Source organism: Convolutriloba macropyga, chromosome 9 (genome assembly GCF_964194025.1).
Source record: "Convolutriloba macropyga chromosome 9, txConMacr16.3, whole genome shotgun sequence".
NCBI lineage: Eukaryota > Metazoa > Xenacoelomorpha > Acoela > Convolutidae > Convolutriloba > Convolutriloba macropyga.
In genome coordinates, this window is record NC_134476.1 from 21,867,593 (window position 1) to 21,890,171 (window position 22,579).

The 22,579-nt window shown below is 35.5% G+C and overlaps 1 protein-coding gene across 9 annotated transcripts in view; it reads left to right on the plus strand.

The window, feature by feature from the left end:
• Positions 1-22,579, plus strand: part of LOC142345665 (muscle M-line assembly protein unc-89-like) — a 249,231-nt gene that overhangs the window by 225,330 nt on the left and 1,322 nt on the right. For 7 of the 9 annotated variants that reach the window (XM_075397869.1, XM_075397871.1, XM_075397872.1 and 4 more), the window contains 14 exons: positions 2,553-2,662; positions 3,350-3,499; positions 3,945-4,190; positions 7,182-7,294; positions 7,716-7,952; positions 12,307-12,445; positions 12,879-13,089; positions 13,655-13,996; positions 14,313-14,367; positions 15,873-16,036; positions 16,474-16,593; positions 17,127-17,363; positions 19,761-19,854; positions 20,208-20,385. In XM_075397869.1, the coding sequence (XP_075253984.1) occupies positions 2,553-2,662; positions 3,350-3,499; positions 3,945-4,190; positions 7,182-7,294; positions 7,716-7,952; positions 12,307-12,445; positions 12,879-13,089; positions 13,655-13,996; positions 14,313-14,367; positions 15,873-16,036; positions 16,474-16,593; positions 17,127-17,363; positions 19,761-19,854; positions 20,208-20,385 (2,396 nt within the window). The remainder of the gene's footprint in view (positions 1-2,552; positions 2,663-3,349; positions 3,500-3,944; positions 4,191-7,181; positions 7,295-7,715; positions 7,953-12,306; positions 12,446-12,878; positions 13,090-13,654; positions 13,997-14,312; positions 14,368-15,872; positions 16,037-16,473; positions 16,594-17,126; positions 17,364-19,760; positions 19,855-20,207; positions 20,386-22,579) is intronic. The other 2 variants (XM_075397874.1, XM_075397875.1) reach the window with 1 other exon arrangement.

The window sequence follows — 22,579 nt, forward strand, 5'->3', positions numbered from 1 at the left end:
TTTTGTCTTTAAATCTACGCTATTGGGCACAGAGGTTTATTTTTAATTAATTTATTTAGCACTAAGACTCAATCGCAGGAGAGCAATTTTGATTGATCTCTAAATACAACAGAAAAATTTCTAGAATAATGGAGCTAGTTTTGTAGTACAAAGAGAGTGTAAATTATTTAGTGTTAATTGACACTAGGTTTTTTTGACAAAATGTCAAACTTTAATTTTGTAAGGTAGCAAAATCAGTATTAGTTTTGATATTTTTTACCTTCACAAAAAACTATTTGTAGTGTAATCATTTTTTTGTTAATCTCCAGAGTGAAGCTCTAATTTTTTTTTAAAAATGTTCTTTTGTGAAATTATGAACACTTCTTTCCTGAAATTGCAATTTCTGTAATGCAAAACCCACGTTTCTTTTTCTTTGAAATACTGCAGAATTTTATCAATTTGTCTTTGTATGCTGGCTGTCGGTACTTGAAAATCAGGAATCAAATATCTATATTGTCTTTCGAACTGCCCTACGATAATGCTTTCTTCTGTCGATTCCAACTTTTCTAAAATAAATCTTTACACAATAGCGCCCTGTCAAATTCTGTCGGAACATTCCATCTAATTCACCCATCGTTTTCAACAAACCGTATCTCAAACATGTAAAATTAGCTTCCAAGGAAAAATATGGCAAGGCAAGAATTGTTTTGCTTGAATTTGCTTGATTTTTCTCACCAAATTCCAAAAAGGCTTGACTTTTATCCCTAAAATTCCGCACTTTATATCTGCGATATGCCACAGCTTGCTGTATCCAATTTCCGCTCGCTACTTCCATTAGAACCCATGCATATGCCGGCAAATTATATTCGTTTGAGCACTAATCCAACTTCAGCACGCTTTTAATGAAAAACAACGTGAGTTAGCAATGCCAGAAAATTCAAATCGTATCTATACGAACTATACTATGGATTGGCAAATTGTACATTTTACAATTGATTGTACAACATATATAGTTTTTCAAGAGAACAGTCGTATGCCAATAAATTAAACAAAAAGCCTTTGTATTTTAAAATATGGTTTTCATATACGTTACAACTTTTAAAAAATCTGAATATTTATACAGAACTGCTATAACAATTTTTAAAGATTTTACAACGCAAAATAGCGAACCGGAAAAGCTAGTGAAATAACTCAGTATAGATTAAAGTTTATTGGACATTCACTTGATGAATAATGAGTAATTGCCTTGAAATTTTTTGAAAAATCTTTCTGCATAAAAAGTATTCACTAATTATTGGTTTTTCAAAAATTCATCCGAAAGAATATGGATCAGCAGTTTTTTTTTGGTGAAATCCCTCTGTATTAATCTCTCTGAGATTAGTAATTATTAATTTTGCAAAGATCCCTTTGTATGAAAAAAATGATCAGTTTTTTTTATATTAATCCCTCAGCTGTTTGAACTCATATCCCAGCAATACTTTATTTTAATAATTTCTAAGAAACGTGTTTGGAGCTGAAACTCTTTCCAATCCGTTGTTCAGGTCTGGTTGCTAGAAAGCTAGTAAGTTGGGTGATCTTAATTGCAAGTATTTTAGGTAATTTTATTGCAACTACTCGATCCAAATTCTAGCAGTTATATATTTAAAACAACAAACTGTATGCCATTTATACAAAAGTCTTGATGAATAATTTTGGGAGAAGGGAGGGTAGAACGGAAAAGATTTATATTCTGATTACTTTTTTACATTTCCGGCAGCTAATAAAAAACAATTATTTGTTTACCCAAAATTCATTGATCAGATTTGCGCAGGAATTACAAACAGCTTTGAGAATGGATTAGTGTCACTTTAGCAAAATTAATGCCAAATAGATGCGTTTGATTCAGCAAAAACATGCTCTTTTTCTTAATGGTGGACTGTGGTGACACATGTTGTCACCATATTCCATAGTCTTAAACTCTCGTTTTCCACAAAACACGAAAAGTGAATATGTTGACAAACAACATTAGTCACACTATTCCTCACAATAAGGCTTTTGTGGAATGTGTGTTAATCTAGTTGAAGTTTTATTTGATAGGGGTGCTTGTCTGTGATGACAGTTCTCCCAGTGTCACAACTGATGTCTTTTCTCTCATTTCTAAAAGCTAGCAATCCTTGCTTCGTTTATCACGCTCATGTGATCGTGCACTATCAATTAAAAGTTTTTGTATTCTATAGTAAAGAAACGTGGACAATTTTGTATTCTAAAATTAATGAAATTGAACCCATGCTGAGCTGAGAAATATCCTCGTTGACCTGAAATGATATAGTTATGTTTTATATGCAGAATATCTTTTTTCAATTAAAAACGATGCACCTAAAATAGTATGGTCAAGAGAATTTTGCTTTAAGCTAACTTTTGTCAATATTTTAAGTTCCCTTGTTTTAAGCTAAATTGTGTCAATTTCTTTCGTCATTTTTTTTCGGGGAGGCAGGTTAAAGATTTACTTTTGAAGCATACACTAATTGGCTTTTCCATATTGAAATCATTTTAATAAGATTCAACTTTGAATAACGTTATCAACTTCCACTTAGATGCATACAAGAGGTACTTGGCAGAAGATCAGAAGCGAATGTTTGTTGGAGAACTGACTACTAAAGTGAGAGCCAAGAGTCCAGCCATGCACAGGAAGGACCAGAGAAGGGTATGGTGACTAAAACTTCTGAATTAATTCATCGGTTTTTACTGCTGCCCAGAATGAGTTGCCTACCGTTAAAACTGCTTAAAATTAGGGGCGAAATTCTCCTGTAGTTGGTTTTCTAGTTTTTAAGGTTTTTTTGGTTATATACGACTTAGTTCGATTAAATTTTATGTTTAGAAGAATTGGATCGTTTCGTGGACCCAGCCCCTTGAATAGTTCTTCCGTTTTCATAATCTTGTGCTCATAACGTTTGAAGTTGCTAGATATAAGAGGGGATCTTGTCATAACAGTTAAGAGATGCCATTATACAAGTGTAAAACATTTACAAGTGTAAATATCAATTACGAATTATCACATTTTTAAGTAGGTGGGGGTGGGGGTGGGGATGAGGTAAAAGGTTTGTGGGCAAATCAGAATGTTTTTCAGCTACCTTCAGTTCCTCCAGCAGTTTTTTTTTCAATCTTTTTTCAACCAACCTGTTTCTTTTTAGCACCTCTTCCATTCACTTGCTTTATCAGGGCAGACCTTATGTCAATCTTATATAACAACTGATAGCTTTAAAAGTGTTGGCATTTGGATTACAAATCAGATCCAAAAATTCAGTAGTTGTCTAGAGAAGCAGTCGTAAATAACTGAAGTATTCTTTCTCTTTTATCAATTAATACGATTGAACGTTTCCTTTTCCTCAAGGACGTTTACATCCCCAAATACGAGTTGAATCTGGCCAGGAACGTGAGTGACCGACTCGGTTCTCCCCTTGGGCCTCCTGGCTCACACGGGGGATCGAGCCAGCAGCTGCCACATCCCAGTGTATTCAACAAGCCTGTTGATACCAGCAACGTAAATTGTGTGATAGGGTTGTTGTCAACTAATAATTAGTAGCCGATATTTCAGCATGTGAAAAAACAATTTGAAAAACTAACACAGAGCTAAGCTAATTTTTAACCAACCCCTGCTATTAAAAATTGTGAAAGAAAAACAAAATGTGGCATTCTTTCCAATATCAAGAACCAATCTTGCTTTTTCGATGTGTATACTTAAAGAAGAAAAGAGAAAATTTACATGAAATATTTTTAAAGTGGTTAGGGTTTGAGAGATTATCAATCGACATTCACAGCCAGATCTTAAAATATTTTAACTAGGCTAGCATTCATTACTCTCGTTATAAATTCAATTTTGTTCTCGTTAACTATTATGAACTCAAAAGCATGCGCTGTAGCTAATATTTTCTTCTTTTAATTGGAAAACAAAACTTAAAATAATGTGATTTTTTGTTTCGCTATAGTTCAACGCACACAACTTCGAAGACCGTCTTCTGAACGAAATTGAGTTCCGAGATGAGAAATTGCGAGCTGCGATGCCTCCTGGTCAGCAGGATGACAACGCAGGGAACCCAGAGGTGGACATTTCATCGATTCCTGAAAGTGAAATTGTGCCTCCGACATTTGCTACAAAGCCCCAAACGCAGAAGTTGATTGAAGGTTCTACTGTGCGATTTGAGTGCATGGTCTTCGGAAACCCAACACCTAGGGTAAATATCTTGCATTATGTAGAATCAAAGTATTTAGAGGTCGTATAATCATGCATAATCAGAGATGCAGAATTCAATTTGTTCAAAATCCAATATTGGAAATAAAAACGTCCTTTCTGTCTAACCACGTTTTGGTCCCATAATTCTTCTGGATTGCCCTTCTATCAGTCGATTTCTTTTTGTTTCCACTCTAGTTAAATTATTTTGCCAATTTTTTAAGTGAAAAGGTTATTTAAATAAAGAATTAGTTAGGATTGCCCACTCTTAAAATTTTAATCCCCATGATGGTTTGAAAACTCATTAAGCGTACAAAGGAATGATGCAACAGACATGAAACTGCTTGCGAATTTGTAAGATATCCGAGCAGCGACAAAATTGGGCCATTTAAAAAAACTCGTCCGAAAAAGACATTAATTCGTTTTTGAATTACTTTATATCGAAAACATTTTTTCAACCATAGTTGTTTACGATAAGTTTTAAATTTCGTTGCAATTTTTGGGAAAAGTTTTTTTCCACATTTTTTTAGGAAAATTTTTTTTGATTGGTTTAGATTCTTTATGACTTTTTTTGATTTTTAAAAAAATTTGCACATTAATTGAACAAAGATAAAGAATTTGTCTCTTGTGCACACCTCTATCATTTCAATCCGATTTTAATTCTATAATTAATTGGTAAAATTAGTAATAAAAATTAGGAATGCGTAGAGTTTGGGTTAAAGTGTTTGCATTTAACACATAACATACGGGATAGTTATGTTCTGTTTAAATGTTTTGATTTGAAAAGTTTGAGGGTTTAGATGAATAGCGATGAAATGATATTGCGCTAAAATATGCGGGTTTAATTGAGTATTAATGAACAGAGGTTAAACCAGAAGTCTGACCTCAGTCCCTCTCAGTTGATGTTTTGGTTCTTATTGCTCTCAAAATTTTCATTGTAAAAATTCGCACAAGACATTAAAGACCGTTTTTTTAATGCGTTCAAATTACACTTTGTTAGAAAAAATAATAGACCCAGTGTACTGCACTGATTGCCAACAATATTTCTGTTTTTTTTTTCGAATAGACTTCATTAATTATTTTAAATAAATGGAAAAATTCCACTTGCCGTATTGATTGGGGGTACAAGATATTTTAATTTTTTCGTTTTATTTCCTTAGAGTTTTTTTTCCAAGTTTAACTTGGACTTTGCAACATAGCGGAAACTAATGGAAATGATCACTCATCGCAGAATTATGAATTTTTTCTTCTGACACATTCTGACACAAGGGCTGAGAGCTTGGAGCCTCAAGTGCTTTAACTAATGATGCCGGGAAAATTGAAAATTGCATTCTCCAAATTTTGATGTTAAGAATAATCAGATAGTTTGCAAATAGTCCGATTTTTAACCTAATTAAAGTAACGAAGCAAAAAGGTCATTTCGATTCACTTTGGTCATTTTACAGAGTACTCATCTTAGAGGCCAGCAATGCCATTAGAGTACCATTAGAGTTATGTACTGTTTTTCTAGAGTTCTGTTGAACCTAATACTTGCTACGTGATGAAAGTGGACTTAATGTCAGGTATTATCGTCTGTTCTTCAAATTTTGTCACTGCATATGTTGTTTTCTGCTGTTCAACCGCGTTTTTGATATGTTTTATCTTTTTTAAAGATGTTTCAGTTTCCGATAATGGTCATGTTGTCATAGCTTCCACGCAACATAGTTAAATTGATGATCTACATTGATGTCTCGCTACTTTTCTTTACTACAAGTCCAATAGCAATTTACTGTGCCGCTGAATAAGAGAATGTGATCGTACCTCAACTGGATTTCTTAACGCGTCTTGTTCGTGAGCGGTTGCCATCTCAATGAACTATGACAACCGAGCCAAACGCATTTCATCTTAAATTTCTAACGAGAACAAGAACTCTAACGATAACCTTTTTTATTGAACTCTCAAGTTTGACACATCATGCTCGAAATCTGTACACCGCGTCATATCTCAGAAATGGACTATCATAGAAAGATTGCACCACCAACATGCAAGCACTGTGACCAGCAACAAAAATTCGAGATTGTCAACTATTAGGTGTTTTATTCTATTTTAAACATTATAAGTAAAGCTTCATTTCCCTATCAACTAATATGCATTCACTAAGCTGTGGGGGGCATCCACGACTGAGAACAACAAGCTGTCAAAATAATAGCCCGCTGTCTGAAACAGTTAATTTTTCAAAATGATTTAACGATATAATATTTGAATAAAAACCTAGTTGTTTTTGATTGCAATTTACCCAACTTATTTTATTCGTCCTTCTTTCTGAGTTTTCAAATCAAACCAGCAGAACATAAATTGCTTCTCATCAATTGTTGTTTTTCATCTACAGGACGTCTATCGTGGCCGTTTTAATTCATTTATCATTAATACATTTCTGTCAGCTTTTTATCAGATTTTTTCATTAGGACAGTTTACTGGTAGCAATTTTTTTAGTAAATTTGCTCATTTTTGTAACCAGATTTCCTTTTTCCTGTTTTAATAGATTGCACGTGTGAAAAGTACTTAGAAAATTTGCGGATAAAATGGCGGTGCCCTATATGTGGATTCCACTTTCCGCCGCCAAATACTTTTTGCGGAAGCGCATTCCGCAAGATTGCGTAATTAGATTTTAATTACTTGTAGTATAATCCTTCATTTTAGTAATCAATGTTGATGAAAGTTTAATAGTGTCTGAGTCTCATCTGCCGGTACACTTCGCGTCACTTTGGTGTCACCTAAAAAGGATTAAAATTTGTGAAGTGCCCTTACCGCCGAACGTAACTACTAGCACATAGTTTGAAAGTATTCTGCATTTTAGGCTATTTAATGTGGTTATGTAGGCCGTGCGGAAACTACGTACGCGAAATTTAAGCACTTTCCAGATTGGGCGTCAAAAGACGAGAGGAAGTGCCCGCCACATTCTTTGTAACTATTTTTTGTTACCGGTAGACGCTCGTAATGTTTGTTGTCTTTTCAGTTCAACTGGTTTCATAATGGCCGCCCTCTTTACCCCTCTCAGAGAGTTTCCCTGGCCAGAGGTATTCGTGACCCAGAGTCAGGGACTACAAAGGCAGCTTTGACGCTTTCAAGGTACGACCCATCCAAACCTTTCTCGCCAAACAGTTGACAGCTTTTCATCTTAGAAGAAAATTGGAAAAAAAGTATAGGTATAGGATGCATAAAAATTATCCAATAGCAAAAATACTCAATAGGCCAATATACCCAATCGTATTATACCGAATTTATTCCCTTTGATTTTTTCGTTCAATAATCCGATTACAAATTTGGTGTTTCAAGTATGCTATGTCATACTTAAGCAGATGATTTAATCCCATTTTGGTTGTGATAGTTTCACATCAAGTAGCACGGGTCGCATAGCCATCGCCAAAAGAAATAGTCTAACATTCAAAACTTGGTGCATAATTTGAGGGTTTCAAAGGTAATAAAAGGTAATAAAGAATTTTGTTACTATTTTCTGTCGGATGCATTTTTTAATGCCCTGTTGATGCAGAGTGTACGGGGAGGACAGTGGATACTTCACAGTTCTAGCATGGAACCCGAGGGGGAGGACAGTCTGTTCACCGCAACTCTTTGTAGACAGAGTGGGAGGAGGAGGGGGAACAGGGCCGGCCTCAGTCACTACCACAGTCATGATGAAACCTGGAATCATGTCAGCCCCTGAAGAACCCACTCAGCAGCAGCCGCAGCAGCAGCCACCCGACTATGGAAGGGCACAAGCTTTTAAGATGTGAGTCCTATTTGAGTTTAATTTTTTAGAGATAAAGTTTATAAAGTTTCTGTTTTGCAACATTATTGTTCGACTTCAAAATACAATTAGATAAACACAGACTGTAAGAAAGTTAAAGCTGTCAGATCTTATATTTCAGACATTTTCCAGAAAATATTTCAGCCATTTTTATTGTTGAAAGTTTTTCGTTGTGACACCTAATTATCTGTTCAATTGTTCTCGATCGAAGTTTGAAGTAATTATTGTAAATTTGAATTGCTCTCAAACGAAGTTTGTAGCAATTATATTAGTCCTGTCGGTCTTTTTTTATGCGAATTTTGGCGTGACCAATTTTTCGTCTGACGCATTTGCCTTTTCGTCCTCAAAACCAGGATAAACAGGTAGCGCGCCCAGCGGGCATTAAGTACTGTTTCACAAGTGTCTGGACAATGTTATTAAAAAGAGCGGGCTTTAAAAGGACTGCGGTTTCACAAGTGTCTGGACAATGTTATCAATAAAGAGGCTCGGTAATGTGCCATCACACATAATGTTTCGGCCGCAATTATCTGATTAATTGTCTGCAGATGAAGTAGAGATGGAGAAAATTCAATACAAGACAAAATAATGGATACTCAAGGATACTTGAGGGATTCTCAATTATGGACAAACTTGTAAACCAGTGAGCCAAAAATAATAATTTTTTAAATTTTGCTGGCACGGAAAAATTGAACCGGGCAAATAATTTAGTAAGATAAAGCAATCGAGCTAATGAAATTTCTCAAGCACAAAAAAAACTTTATTGAGCAGACACCAAACTTTGCCAACCAACAAAAATGATATTAATTGCTCTCAAACGAAAATTGTAGCAATTATATTAGTCCTGTCGGTCTTTTTTATGCAATTTTTCGCTTGACTGATTTTTCGTCTGACGCATTTGCCTTTTCGTCCTCAAAACCAGGATAAACAGGTAGCCCGCAGTGAGCATTAAGTGCTCTTAGAGCCTTTCAGCTCACTAGACTTCAAGTATGTGATTCACAGAATCTGTTTTGGAGGCTTCTACTTGTGGCGCGAAGGGCGGTTCTTAGTGATTGACTCCATCACTGTTGCCACCCTATCAACCTCCCTGTGCACCCCTCTCCCCCCCCCCCCCCCCCCGCTGCGCTCACTTACACCCCTTCAATTGAGCTAAAGCTAACCTCACTAAACCGTGCCTAGCTAATGACGAAGCCACCTCTCGCCGGGTCGTTTGAGAGCAATTCGCCTGACGTTAGTCAGTTATGACTGTAAATGTGTAATCATTGTAAGTTTTTGTAATAGCTTTTTACAAAATTTTTACTTGACCCTTTTCTTCTAATACGTTCTTTTGATTTCACTTCTCGAGTGATTTTTTTACGTTTGATTTTTTTTATTTTTTTTCGAGTGATTATTAGACGCCGACCGCTTCTCAAGGGCTATTATTTATGCGGTCTCCTTTTTTACAATTCAAGTGATTCGAATTGTTTTCGGGGCGTTGTCTTTTTTTGCATTGGGGCGTTGTCAAGATCTGTTCACACGTTTTCAAGATTTTTGAAGTCAAGTTGAAATGATGATTTTGGTCACGCCTGAACAGGAATTAGAGCGAACAAGCAAATGGTTGAGCGGCTCTATATTTTTCGCTCTAATTTCAAAGTAGAGAGAGTAGTTTCAGAATTCTTTTTATCGCTGGTTGTTTTTTGTTCACATGGAATTTTGAATTTGATTTATGCTGTTTTGTTTTTTTTTTTTCAATTTTTCTGGATATCATTTTTTTCTAAATGGGTTTCCGGATCCATTTATAGTCCATTCTAGGTCTATTTTTTGTTTTGTCAAGGAATTTTCTTTGAAATGTATCAAGACATTTCCTGCTGTTTTTTTTAAAATCTGCTATCTGCTAAATATTTTCATAATTTTGAAATTAAATTGGAGTGATTGGAAGTGATTTTAGGCTGGCCGAAATTTGAAGTTGAGCGAAAAAGCGAGTGGTTTTGCGGCGCGAATTGTTTTCTCTACGATTCAAAGTAGAGTGATGAAATGGTCCTCGAACAAAAATTTGCTTTCTCGATTGCCATTTTTTGTTCTAATGCGGCTGCCATTTTTTGTTGCGGCTGCCATTTGATTGCCATTTTTTGTTCTTACTTTGACTTTCGCTATTTTTTCAAGTTTTTTATGAGATATTTTTTCAAAGTGGATTTTATCAATCTATTAGTTGTCCATTCTAGGAGTAATCTTTTATTTACTCAATTAAAATTGTTTGATTTGCGCCAGGACGTGTCCGGCTATGTTTTTTTTTTAAAATCGCGTTGCATTTACATAGTTCACGATTTCTTCGGTTTACATAGTTCACGATTTTTGCATGTCTGACTCGTGTCTTACCTCACTCAACTGTTTCAACTGAATGTATTTTAAATAGTTCATACTTTGAATTACGCAACGTTGTAAAAATTGTCAATGTCAAAAGAGCAAAGTCAAAAGGAACGGGTAAACCAATAAAACGCAGTCATTAAGTCATAGTGCATTAGGTTATCAAAGTTCCTCGGTGCAACTGCTAGCCGAAATTAGTGTTAAGTTTTATAGCTTTCAGATTAGAATTCAGTATATTTTTTGAATCCTGCTGAAACGGCTCACGTAGAACACTTTTTCACATTTATAAAAAGTTCCGTCAATTTATTTTTCTCATGTATCTCAGTGGAAAATTTCCCCGACTTTCATTTTCAAAAAGTCGAGGATTCCTACGCTTCGTTAGTCAAAAGCTTTTGCATAACAAAATTCTTTTCTCTGGCCTATTTCGATGTTCTAAATTGCTTTCCTCGTCAGTCGTTCGTGAGCATTTTGTCGACTGTTAACCGACGATTATCTTTTCTGCAAACTGACATCTAATAGTATCTTATTTTTGGGTTTTTAGATAATTTTTAAATGACTGTGCTCAAAAATTATTTTGTTCGGGTTTTAGTTCGTTTAGCAGTTTTTTAATCTGAGAACTTCTGGTATATCAATTTTATATTTAATTTTTGAATCTCAGTTTGTCATTTGATGTCAATGCTTATATAAATTGTTGATATGTTGTGCCATTCCTTTCATCTAAGAATCTACTATGTAGTTCTTATATTTAGTACGCCTGATTGTGATAAGCAATTGCTCATTCAATATGATATTTCTATGCATATTAAGTTTTTGGTTCAATGAAATCACGTGCAGGTGTGACTTGTATATTATCTGCACAAATTAACCTGAGAAGCACTAATAAACAAATTTCCAATATCAACAGAATGACAGCTTTTTTTAATGAAAAAAGATTTTGAGAACAACTTGTTTATAAGGTCTTCTATCTATCTTCAATAAATTGTTTCTTATCTTTATTTCTTCGTGGATTTCTTAATTTTTTCTAACTTTTCTTTTAATGAGGCACGTCTTTTTTTACTTTTCTGGTGCTCTATTTGCAGGTTATGTTTGTTTTTTAATTTATTAATTTTTACGCAGTAGAATTGTTAACTAAACATTACACCGCAAAGGCAGGCCTGAAACGAAATGTGCTGATTTTGCCCTCTTTAATTTAGAGGCGTTAAATTGAGGAGTTCAGGTTACATCGTTTGCTTCCTGAATTCCACAAAACTGGATTTTTAACTTGATTTAAGGCTAATAATCTTTAAAAATGCCTAATGAGAAGTAAGACTAGCGATTGAAATTAACGCAAGCGAAGAAAAAAATTGTATTTTTCTTTTGACGATAGGTTTGAAACTCTGAATGAAATATAATAGATTTGATTTTTGTTTAAGTTTTAAATTTGATTTACGAATAAGAAGTATCCCAAGCAGTTGCCTCAAAGTGGAAAAATGGCGTAACTGAAATAATTTTAAATTGAGAGATTTTCGATAATTCAGTTCTACTGATTAAGGATATTATAACTAGCAAATGTTATCTGATATTGAACTTATCCATCCCCAATTTTAGGTACTTTTGTGACTATGATTTCTCCTCTTGAAATAGAATAAATTTCGCGAATTTTGAAAACTGAAACCTTGATATGGTCAACCTTAGTACCCACATTTTAAATTGCAGTGCAATGATAGTGTTCGTAAATTAATTTTTTTTCAATGATAAAGGGTTTACATACGGGCAAGTTTTCTGGCTTTATCGCCCCTCAAATGGAAGTTACCTTTTTCATCTATTTGATCTATATTAGGATTGTCCTATAACTCTCGAATTGTACTTTAAACTTCAGCTTTGTTATTTTCTCGTTTGGAAAAACTCATTTCTTAACTTATGTTCCTCGTGCGAAAATTATCAGCCCAACGCATTATCCATCACAGGTGCGGTGATTTTGTCTAATAAGATTATCATGTTTTGTGTTGTATCTCAGGTTGGAAGATCGCAATAAGAAGATGGATGCCCCGGTTGTGAGAGCAGGAGTGTATGAGAAGCACCTGGCACCCAGTTTCATGAAGAAACCCACAGACGTCTTTGCCAAAGAAGGCAAAACTGCTAGATTCGACTGCAAGGTAAATTACATTCCAAAACATCAAACAGAAGGAATTTTTGTTTCTCTGTTAAATGACAAAATTTTCCCAAAATAAAAAAAAATGAGGAAAGTATTGTAAGTATGATGATTTGATTTTCCCGATAGACACCGAAAAGATGGACCGTTTTCATCCTGAAAGGGTTTTCCCTTTAAAATTTAGCCTCCTCTTCAGCTCAGTAGGCATAGAGTGGACAGTCCGCCATTATCGTGCGCCATAATTGGAAAAAAGGCTCCTAAGTGTGAAAAGACACTTAAAATATCTCTTTGGAAACGTCAAATAGTTCTGCTCAATGTACTTTTCCACAATATAACAATATTGCTTTAATTTTGCAATGGAGTGACGGTAACACCTTCTCCGAAAAAAAGGAAAAAGTCGGTAGTTCCTATAAAAACAACTAATTGCTATTAAACAGGTGGCAGGTCGTCCGACACCGACTCTGCGATGGTTCCACGAAGGAGTCGAGATCCCTACAAATGACCCTGGACGATCAAACACTGTGCGAGAAGATGGAACGAACTCTTTGCTGTTTCACAATGTGAGAGCGAGAGAAAGTGGCCACTATGAGTGTGTTGCCCAGAATAAGGGAGGCGAGGCTAGGTTCCTTGTACGCCTGATTGTAGATGGTGAGAATGTTTGGTGTTCTTTCCAATTGTGAAGTCCGACTTGAATAATTTGTTTCTCGACCAATTCTCTCTTTTTTCATTACAGCTGTTGCAAGGTTGATAGAGAACAACCTAATGAAAATGGTGCATAAGATAAACTTAATAACAGAGCTTGACGAGAACCTCTATTTGTTCAACGTATACTTAGCTAGAGAGATGAAGCCTTAAGTAATATGGAAAAACAAGAGAATGAGCGAATAAGAGACAAGATCTTATTTCGACAAGAGCTTAAAACCATTTACTTTAACTGTTAGCACAGAAGGTGTACAACTAAGAGATGCTGAATCGAATCTAGTACTGATTCAGTTGTACAGTAGTTGCGCCTGCTGAGACCCCCCAAAAACAGCAAATTTTACAAACTGATTTAAACTCAGGACCGTGTTATCTGAAACCACATGATATGCATGTTCAGATTCGACATGTACGGTGCCAACTTCGGAAAAGATCCCACGTTTATGTCCATTTTAATCAACGAATGTGCAGTGCACTCCCTGCTTTATCTATCATTTGGTGCCTTTTGTTTCAGAGAGTAGCATCGAAGAACCTCCCCGAATCATCGAGAAGCCCCCGAGCAACATCCCTACTCGGGAGGGAGATCCGATTACACTTCGTGTTCGGGCAATAGGTCACCCAGAACCACAAATTGCTTTCGTCAAAGATGGCCGAAAGGATCCCTACTCATCGCCTGCTGGAATGTTTGACAACCCAATGATGCCTCAAGAGAGACCAGTGATTGACAAAGTTGCGCCGGGTATTTTTGAGATCTCCTTCCCTGGTGGTGTGAACAAGGATGACAATGGGTGGTACACGTGTTCAGCTACAAGTCCCGCAGGCGTTGATTCGTTTTCGTGCAAAATTAATATTAAAAGTAAGTTCCGCGAGTTTTCAAACAAATAAATTACTCGAAAGCGGCCCAAAATTTGCTACAAATTCGCTAATAGACTTGTAACCTTCAATGGCTGGTATCTTTCATATCGCAATAGTGAAATAGTGATTCTTGGTTAAATTAAGATTACAAATTAAATGAAAGATGTTTACATCTGTTAAATCTGTTAAAAGAATGATATCAATTAGTTCCTTCGGTTTCAGTTGGAAAACCTAACTTCATTCAGTTTTTATAGCTGAAATTGCAAGAGAGAATATTTTAAATACAAAATCTGGAGTTTGTATTACTTTTGTTTCAGTGCCTAACGTACCGGAGCCCAAACCCAACCCAGTGAAGATCTCAATCCCCAAAAGGTAAAAAAACTGGCCCTCTCATTTGAGCTTTTTAAAAAATGGTATTTGCTGCAATCTCTTTTTTTTACTCCGCAAATATGTATCGCAAACGCTCAAAGGAAGTGTCACATTTTTACCTGCAAATAGATGAAAAAAGCCATTGGCTTAGAAGGATCCACTTAAACAAAAGAAAACTAGAAGTAAGTAGTCGCAATTTCTCAACTCAATGGTTTTTTTTTTACTTTTTAGCACTAGTGTGCGGTGAGTTTGCTTCATGCTTTAAATACTTTCTATTGGTTCTCAAATCTGGTTTTAAGAAGTCTTTTTATAAGTTGATTTCGAGATTGTTGCGGTTAGTCAATTTCTCTTGATTTTAGGGAACGTTTCTCCGACCTGAGATATTTTCTCTCTTAATAGTTTCATATCGCTTTTCATGACCTGTCAGCTGCGTGTGAGATATCTTTCCTCCCTTATTTCAATTGTGCTTTTATGGTTGGTAAATTAGGGTTACAGACGCCTTCAAAAGTGCGCCCAAGTTAGTTTTCGCTATCAGAGACATCGCAATAAACTCAATTTCAAATTCAAGAAAAGATGGTTGGTAATGCGTTCCCACATAATTTTCCAAGCCGTCATATTCCAAATAGTTAGAAACTTGAAAACCTAAAATGGGTGAATATCTATAGGTATATATTTGAATATATCAGTCCTCCAATTGCAACACCTTGCGGACCAGTCAATGTAGGCAATTCTGAGATATAATAATTAAGAGCTTCTTAATGGTTTAGTATAAATATAATTTGGATATTTGACCAATTACACATAAAACATGTTTCTGAGAAACTGAATCGTAAAAAAATTGAAAAATGAAGAAATTTGTAGGCTTTAAAACTGAGTTTTTCCGCAAGAATACAGAAACATAGCTCAATAAACCGAGAACGGAGTTAAAACTCAAAAATCTTCCTAGTTTAAATCACTTCGTTTAACAGTGGCCTCGGGAATTATTTTCGTGTAAAAACTGTTAGTTTTTCTCCAAGACCCCCTATTTTTTTGTCCCAAAAAATTGTTTTCAAGGTGCGATTCCATTAATTGAAATTTTTTTGGTTTCCCTAGATATTTGTAACCGACTTCTCAACGATTTGATGAGGTAATAGCGAGAAAGATCGAAAAGTTGTGAGGCCCTGACAGTTGTTATTTTGTTTGTTGTTCACTATCCCATGACAAGACCGCAAAACGTTTGTCCTCCTAGCTCTGAAAATGAGCGAGTTTGGAACGAATTTTGGTGACGAAAAAAACGCCATCTTATTGCAGTTAATTGCTTGCTTTACTACACTTCGTTTTGAGGCCCTTGAAAAAATGCCCAATACCACATGCGCCCCCCATTTGTAGCACGTGTCATTACATAGTAAATCAGCATTAATAATTATGAAAAAAATAGTGCACATGGGATCGATCGGGGTATGACTGTACTCTGAGATTTTGCCCCACGTGTCATAAAATTTGTTACTCATGTACTTATTGATATCCAGGGGCACTCATCCGTTGCCACCGCTGCCCCCTCCAGAAGAAAAGCCGAGCTGGGCTAAGAAGGACGGAGATTGGGATGGGACTGAACTATATGTCCCATCGAAGACCCAGCAGCCACCTAAGTCCAAAAAGCTACTTCCCCTTCCAGACACGAACACTGAGGAAGGTACACAGATATTGGAAATTTTAGCTTGAACAACTTGAAGGAGGAACTAAATTTTATACTGACCTTGACTTGTTCTTAATATACCAAGTTAGAAATCTTAATTTATAATCAAAGTAATGAGAGACGGCATTCAAACTTAATCGGATGAGCAGCGCTATCTAAGTAAATAACGACACTGATAATGAAGCGCCGCTAACTTTGAACAAAATTGATCCTCTCACACCAACTTTGAGAATTAATGAAGACTTAACTTAAACAAATTCGGAACAATAGATGTTAGGGTACTGGGCTACCCTAGAAAACCTACCTCAAACAGGTACTTTCCCACATGATAATTTTTTTGGGTAAAACTGGGACTCTACTATCATGATTAAATATTAGATAGGAATTTTGTATAGGAAGACCTCCATCCTGTAAAATGAAAGTTCTGTTTCCAGAAGTGCAGCCAAGTTGGGCGAAGAAGGACGAATGGGATGAGAGTGAACTCTATGCCTCCTCAAAGACTCAGCAGCCACCCAAGTTCAAAAAGATGCTGCAAGATATGAACATCGCCGAAGGTACTCAGATGTACATAGATACGTTTAATTGGGGCATCGGATAGTCGAATTTGATAGACTCCTGTATGTTAAATAGGAGTACATTAGTCCATTTTTTGACCCCCTGAAAACTAACACAAGGAGCACAGAGGATAATTTATTGCTATTTACTGTAGATATAAAGATTTTCTGTAGATACCTGAACAAGGTCTTGACAAGCCAACTCCTAGCAATGAACCTTGATAGTTTTTGATAAGATCTTGGTACGAGACGTTGTTTTCTAAAAGACATGCAAAGATCTTACACTTTCACAGATACCTTGCACGTTCTGCAACATATATTGAAACATATTTATTTTTTTTTCAGAGAAAATATCTTCGAAAAATGCTTCACACTATGCGGGGGTCATATGTGCAAACTTGGGTCTGATTTTAGGATCATATACGATTTCTGAGAAATCGAGTATGTTATTGACAGCATTGAATCATATATGATCACTGAATAAAATCAGACACTTAAACACTGTAGCGCAGAAGTGGGTTTAACTTTTCCAGGAAACAAGACATACATGGAATGCACGGTATACCCAGCGGGAGACCCGACTATGGTGGTGGAGTGGTTTAAAGATGGGCGACCTTTATTACATGGCACTAGATTCAGACCTATCTTCGAGTTCGGATTCTGTGTTCTTGAGTTCGACAATGTTTGGTCTAGAGACGCGGGTACTTACGTCTGTCGGGCTGTGAACAAAGTGGGAATGGCTGAGGTCTCTTGTCGTGTATCTGTTCGAGGTCAGTTAACACGCCGATCTAACAACTATGGCAGAGTGATTTTTAAGAGTTTAAGTGTACGAGGAATGGTCAGAATTTTTGATCAATATTTTCATGACCAAAACAATTTGACCTAAACACTTTTGATTAGTCCGAAAATTTTCATAGAAAAGAATTTGAAATGGCTCAGACTATGATTTGATATTCAAGTAAAAAAAAAACGATATGTTTCTCACTGCCGTTCCACCAGTGGTGAAAGATCAGAGAGTACGAATGAGTACTTTTCGGCAGTTTCCGAACACGATTTATGCAGCGCTGAGTTAATGAAGAGTTACACCTGTACAACCATTATGACGTGGTCAATGTCCGGGAAAACAAATTTCGGAAAATTTTTGCGTGTTCTCTGAAACAAAACCATTTTGAGTATGTAATTGGCCTCGATTTTTTTCGTTGCCCCAATTTTAATTAATAGTAATTACTTGAGACCAAATTCAAAGGCTCAAATGTTCCTATGAACGTTGCTGTGTACTTTCAAACCCACCAACTGTCTTCTTAATCCACAATTAGCACGTAGAGGGACATTTCTGAAATTAACCACCATTTAGGCTTTCTTTCATTTAGGTCATTGCATGCTGTATCCTTGGGGATGAGCTGATGCAAGTAAATTTGAACTAAATTAGCCTATTGTCAGGTGTTTTAAAACACGATTGCAACTCTAATCTGAAAACAGGTGCGGTGAAAACACCTAACAAAATTGGTTATGTAATTTTGAAGTACAGTGAGGAAACGGTGTTTGAACAAAAATTCGCTTTCTCTAGTGGTATCTTCTTCACCTGCAGCATTTTGACCTGGAATTTACATTCTTTGGCTATTTGAATTGCGTATTAAAGTGATTACGGTCAAAATCAAAAGAGCAAAATCATATGAAACGGGATAAACATGTAAAGCCCGATCATTAAGTCTTAATGCATTAGGTTATCAAAGTTCAGTAAAGCGATTGCTATTTGGCATTAGTATTATGCTTAATAGCGTTCTGCTGAGTTAAGAAACTGAATTAAGTGTAAATTTGGAATATAGCCGAATTTGTAGAATTTGCGCTCCAAGTAAGAAAACCACGACTCTTCGAAAAATTCTGACATTTTCTATCCCTTAATTTTTTTTCTGTTTTAATCCCAATGTGTGTGAAAAGCGGGTCAATTTCCCGGTAATTTGCCGGCTATGTTCGTTTTTAACCTGGTCATGAAAGTGTTAACAAAGCGCATGTAAAATAAACGTTTGTTTTAAAATACTGTATGATTTATTAAACACCCGGAAAAGTATTTTGGCAAAAAGTGCATGGCTAGAGTTGAGATCACATTGTTTTGTCGTTTCTTGTTTTTATAAATAGTTTGGAATTATAGGGCTCATCAGAGTAGGAGACAAATGCAGCAAAATTGGAGAAAAAAATTGCTGGGTAAAACTAAACAGAAATTCTGCAAATGCAAATTGAGACTGTGTTTTAGAAAACTCGAAAATTTTTATCAGATAGAGACAATATATAGTGACACCTGAGCACTGTATGTTGTTTAGTCGATTTTTAAATACCGCTTTCATGTGTTTCATTTAGCATTCGTCAAATGTGCACAAAACAAAACTTTAGTTCAAAAAAATTCGCCTAATACCCCATCCTGTGGCAGGCATAATTTATTTAAAATATATAGACCAACCATATTTGCGTATTTAAAGACAAAGAGACCGTGAGTCAACTTACGAAACGTCCAAAGTCACTAATGAAAAGATCATTTTTAGCCATTGGCTAACAATGATATTGAATATATTGCTGAGTTTTTGAATATAATGCTGTCATATTTTGTTTTCGTTTCTAATAGCAGTTCGCAAAAAGTTTTTGGCGAAACAAAATATGTTCTTGAAATAATTCTTTATCCTTCAATGCTTGAAAATTTTGTCAAAGATTTCAGATGTTTTTTAAGTGAAAAGAAGAAAGAGCAAAAAGTTACTCTGGCTGATAGCAGTTGATAATTTCTTTAATAACTCTGTTATGTTAGATTGCTGTTTTGCGATGCCTGGCGACTTTAGCTGTGTAAAAGCCTTTTTACCTGCAATCAGTTAAAAAAATTGAAAAAGAAAAAGATCGCGGTCGATCGTTGTTGGCTATGAAAAAACAGTGGTCGACACTTATTGAGCGTTAACAAATGTGTGTTGACGTGTGAAAAGATTTTGGATCCATGTTATTTGTTGTCTTGGCCTTAATTAAGGTAAGGATATTACCCCTACTTTGCATTTATCCGACTTTTCATACGGTCGACCTCTCAATCTTCGTTTCCTGATAACATACCTTATCAGATCGACTGTACTCAGTAGGTTGTACACTATGGAAATTATATTTGACTTTTAAAATTGGGGCATTAATAATCATAGGTGGAAGTACGTTGGTGGACGAGGACTCTCAGCTGCCAGAGGACATGAGAGCTGGATTCGAACAACTAAACCAATGGGAGCAAATCAAATCTAGGTGAGTTGCCATTAAATTTTTCCCGTTCAAAAGTTCTGAAAAAAAAATGTTTCAGGACGTTTTTAGCCCTAGTCGAAAACACAATTAATTTGCAAGAATTCGCATGAGTCGTCCAAGAGGTAGCATCATTTTGCAAGATTCTCACAAAAGCTTGCAAAATTAACTTTTGTTTTTGACTCGAGTGATCTTTGTTAACGTTTTTGTTTCAGAAAAACAACCTAATTTTTGCACTTTTGTCGCTGGTTGGTTTTTCTGAGCTTTCTGTCGCATAATATTCAAAAGCATGTTTTGTTCTTACTGAGTGTTCAAAATGTGAGATATCTTTAAATCGGTAAATATTTGTTTGTTTACAGTATGCCCAGTGGTAATCTTGGTATTAATGAGGACGAGGGCATCTCTCCACCAATGATAGTGCAGTACCCTGAGAATGTGGAAGTCACCGAGGGTCAGACGGCCAAGTTCCTCTGTCGGGTGGGGGGCAACCCAATCCCAACCGTCTTCTGGTACAGAAATGAACAGATCATCAATGCGGTTAGCTCATAACAACAATGCCCTAATACTTTCTCGTCTGAATTAAAAAAAAGTCTATTAATAACAAAATTCTCATGTTTACCCAATATCTCATGTAAAAATGGAGACGATAAAATGCTCATTTACCAGAAAGCATGTAAATAGACTTGATTTTCTCGGGCTTAACCATTGGTTTTTGTGTGACGATAAATCCTGTAAAAACGGCACGATTTTTTGTGTGTTCCCGTGAAATTTTTATTTAAAAACACAATTTTTTGCATGAAAAAATACAATAGAAATCTTAATTTCACACGAAAAATTGCATGATATTCACATGATTTATCGCGCGTTTCACACAAAAATATTGAGTTAAAGCCCAAGAGAATTGTGCAAATTTGCACCATATCTCGTGTAAATGGGCTTTATAATGTGTCTCCTTTTGCATAAAAAGTCATTGGATAATGATTAATAGCTCTCAATTTAAAGCAATTATTTTAAATGCGTGTTCTTATGCAAAATTTCCGCGTGACTGTTTTTTCTAGAACAATCTTTTGATTTCACATCTCGAGTGACTTTTTCGCGCTTGACTTGGTATTTTTTTCTTAGTCATTTCTATTGCGAGCAACAACTAAGTCTGTTGCTAAAATGAAACCGGTTTTTAGAGAAGAACGCGCCCAGCCCGTGTAGCACAAAACTCTCATACTGTAGGTGTCAAATTTGAACCCTTGCCAAGTCTGAAGTTTGAAGTCTAATTTGTTTGGACAGTCGGTATATTTCTCTATTTTTTCTCATGCTCATATGATTTTGCGTGTAATATTTTTGCATTCTACGGCACTAAAATCTTCTTCTGTCAAAATTTAAAAAATGTCAGCTGTATTGGTCAATATTAAGACTCCACGTCAATTATACCAATCCAAAAAAGTATCATGAGAATGTTATATCGATCATTCAAACATATTTGTCATCATTATCCCTTGCTGACATTCTGCCTGGAAATTTTCAAAATTTTTTGTTTATTTTTCTATATTTTTTTGCTATTTTACCTGGCCAAGCTTAACTAAAACTGGACATATCAATGTTCTTTTTTCCTACTCCATACGCCATGAAACAAACGATTTTGAACCCTTGCCAAGTCTGAAGTTTGAAGTCTAATTTGTTTGGACAGTCGGTATATTTCTCTATTTTTTCTCATGATCATATGATTTTGCATGTAACATTTTTGCATTCTACGGCACTAAAATCTTCTTCTGTCAAAATTTAAAATATGTCAGCTGAGCTGTATTGGTCAATATTAAAACTCCACGTCAATTATACCAATCCAAAAAAGTATCATGAGAATGTTATATCGATCATTCAAACATATTTGTCATCATTATCCCTTGCTGACATTCTGCCTGGAAATTTTCAAAATTTTTTGTTTATTTTTCTATATTTTTTTGCTATTTTACCTGGCCAAGCTTAACTCAAAATGGACATATCAATATTCTTTTTTCCTACTCCATACGCCATGAAACAAACGATTTTTTTCTTGTGCCCACATACTTTTTTGGTTTAGTGGCTACATGCTTTTTGTTATCCCAAGTGCTCGTTCAATGTTATAATAAAATAATTTAGAACGTTATAGCATTTACTCTGTAACTGGGGATGCATAAAGTAACAACGGCATGCAGGGAAAAGATCAGAAGTTTTTGCTTACGGCTAATCTCCTATCTATATTCAACTCCTCCACGGTCAATTTGTTTTTTGTGTTAGTGTTTTCAATTTCGTAGAACCAAACTTTGGAAGTCAATTTTACAAGTCGTTTTTAAACCTAAAAAATTCTTCACAATGATCAGAGGTGTAAATTTGTCTCATGTAAAGACTCGATTTGCTCACGTTACAAGAAAAATTATGTGGGTTGACGATCACGCGAGAAATTGAAACGAGAAAAATTTAGAGTGAAGTTGTCAATAAGTTCTTTGTAAAAAATCAGTGGTTTGTTGCTTTTTTCTTTGAATTAAACTTTTCACATACATCTAAATGAATACATATTGTTCAGCTTATGACACAATTTGAGGAACAGCGCAAAACTCTCAATGTAATTTGCAAAATCACGAAATAATGGGTTTTTAAACGAGTTCAAAATAAAAACAAGTTTGAAACTCACGAACTACACACTGTCTTGTAGGATTCGTAATAATTCGTACTAATTAATGGAGTTTTTTTGCAAGATTTA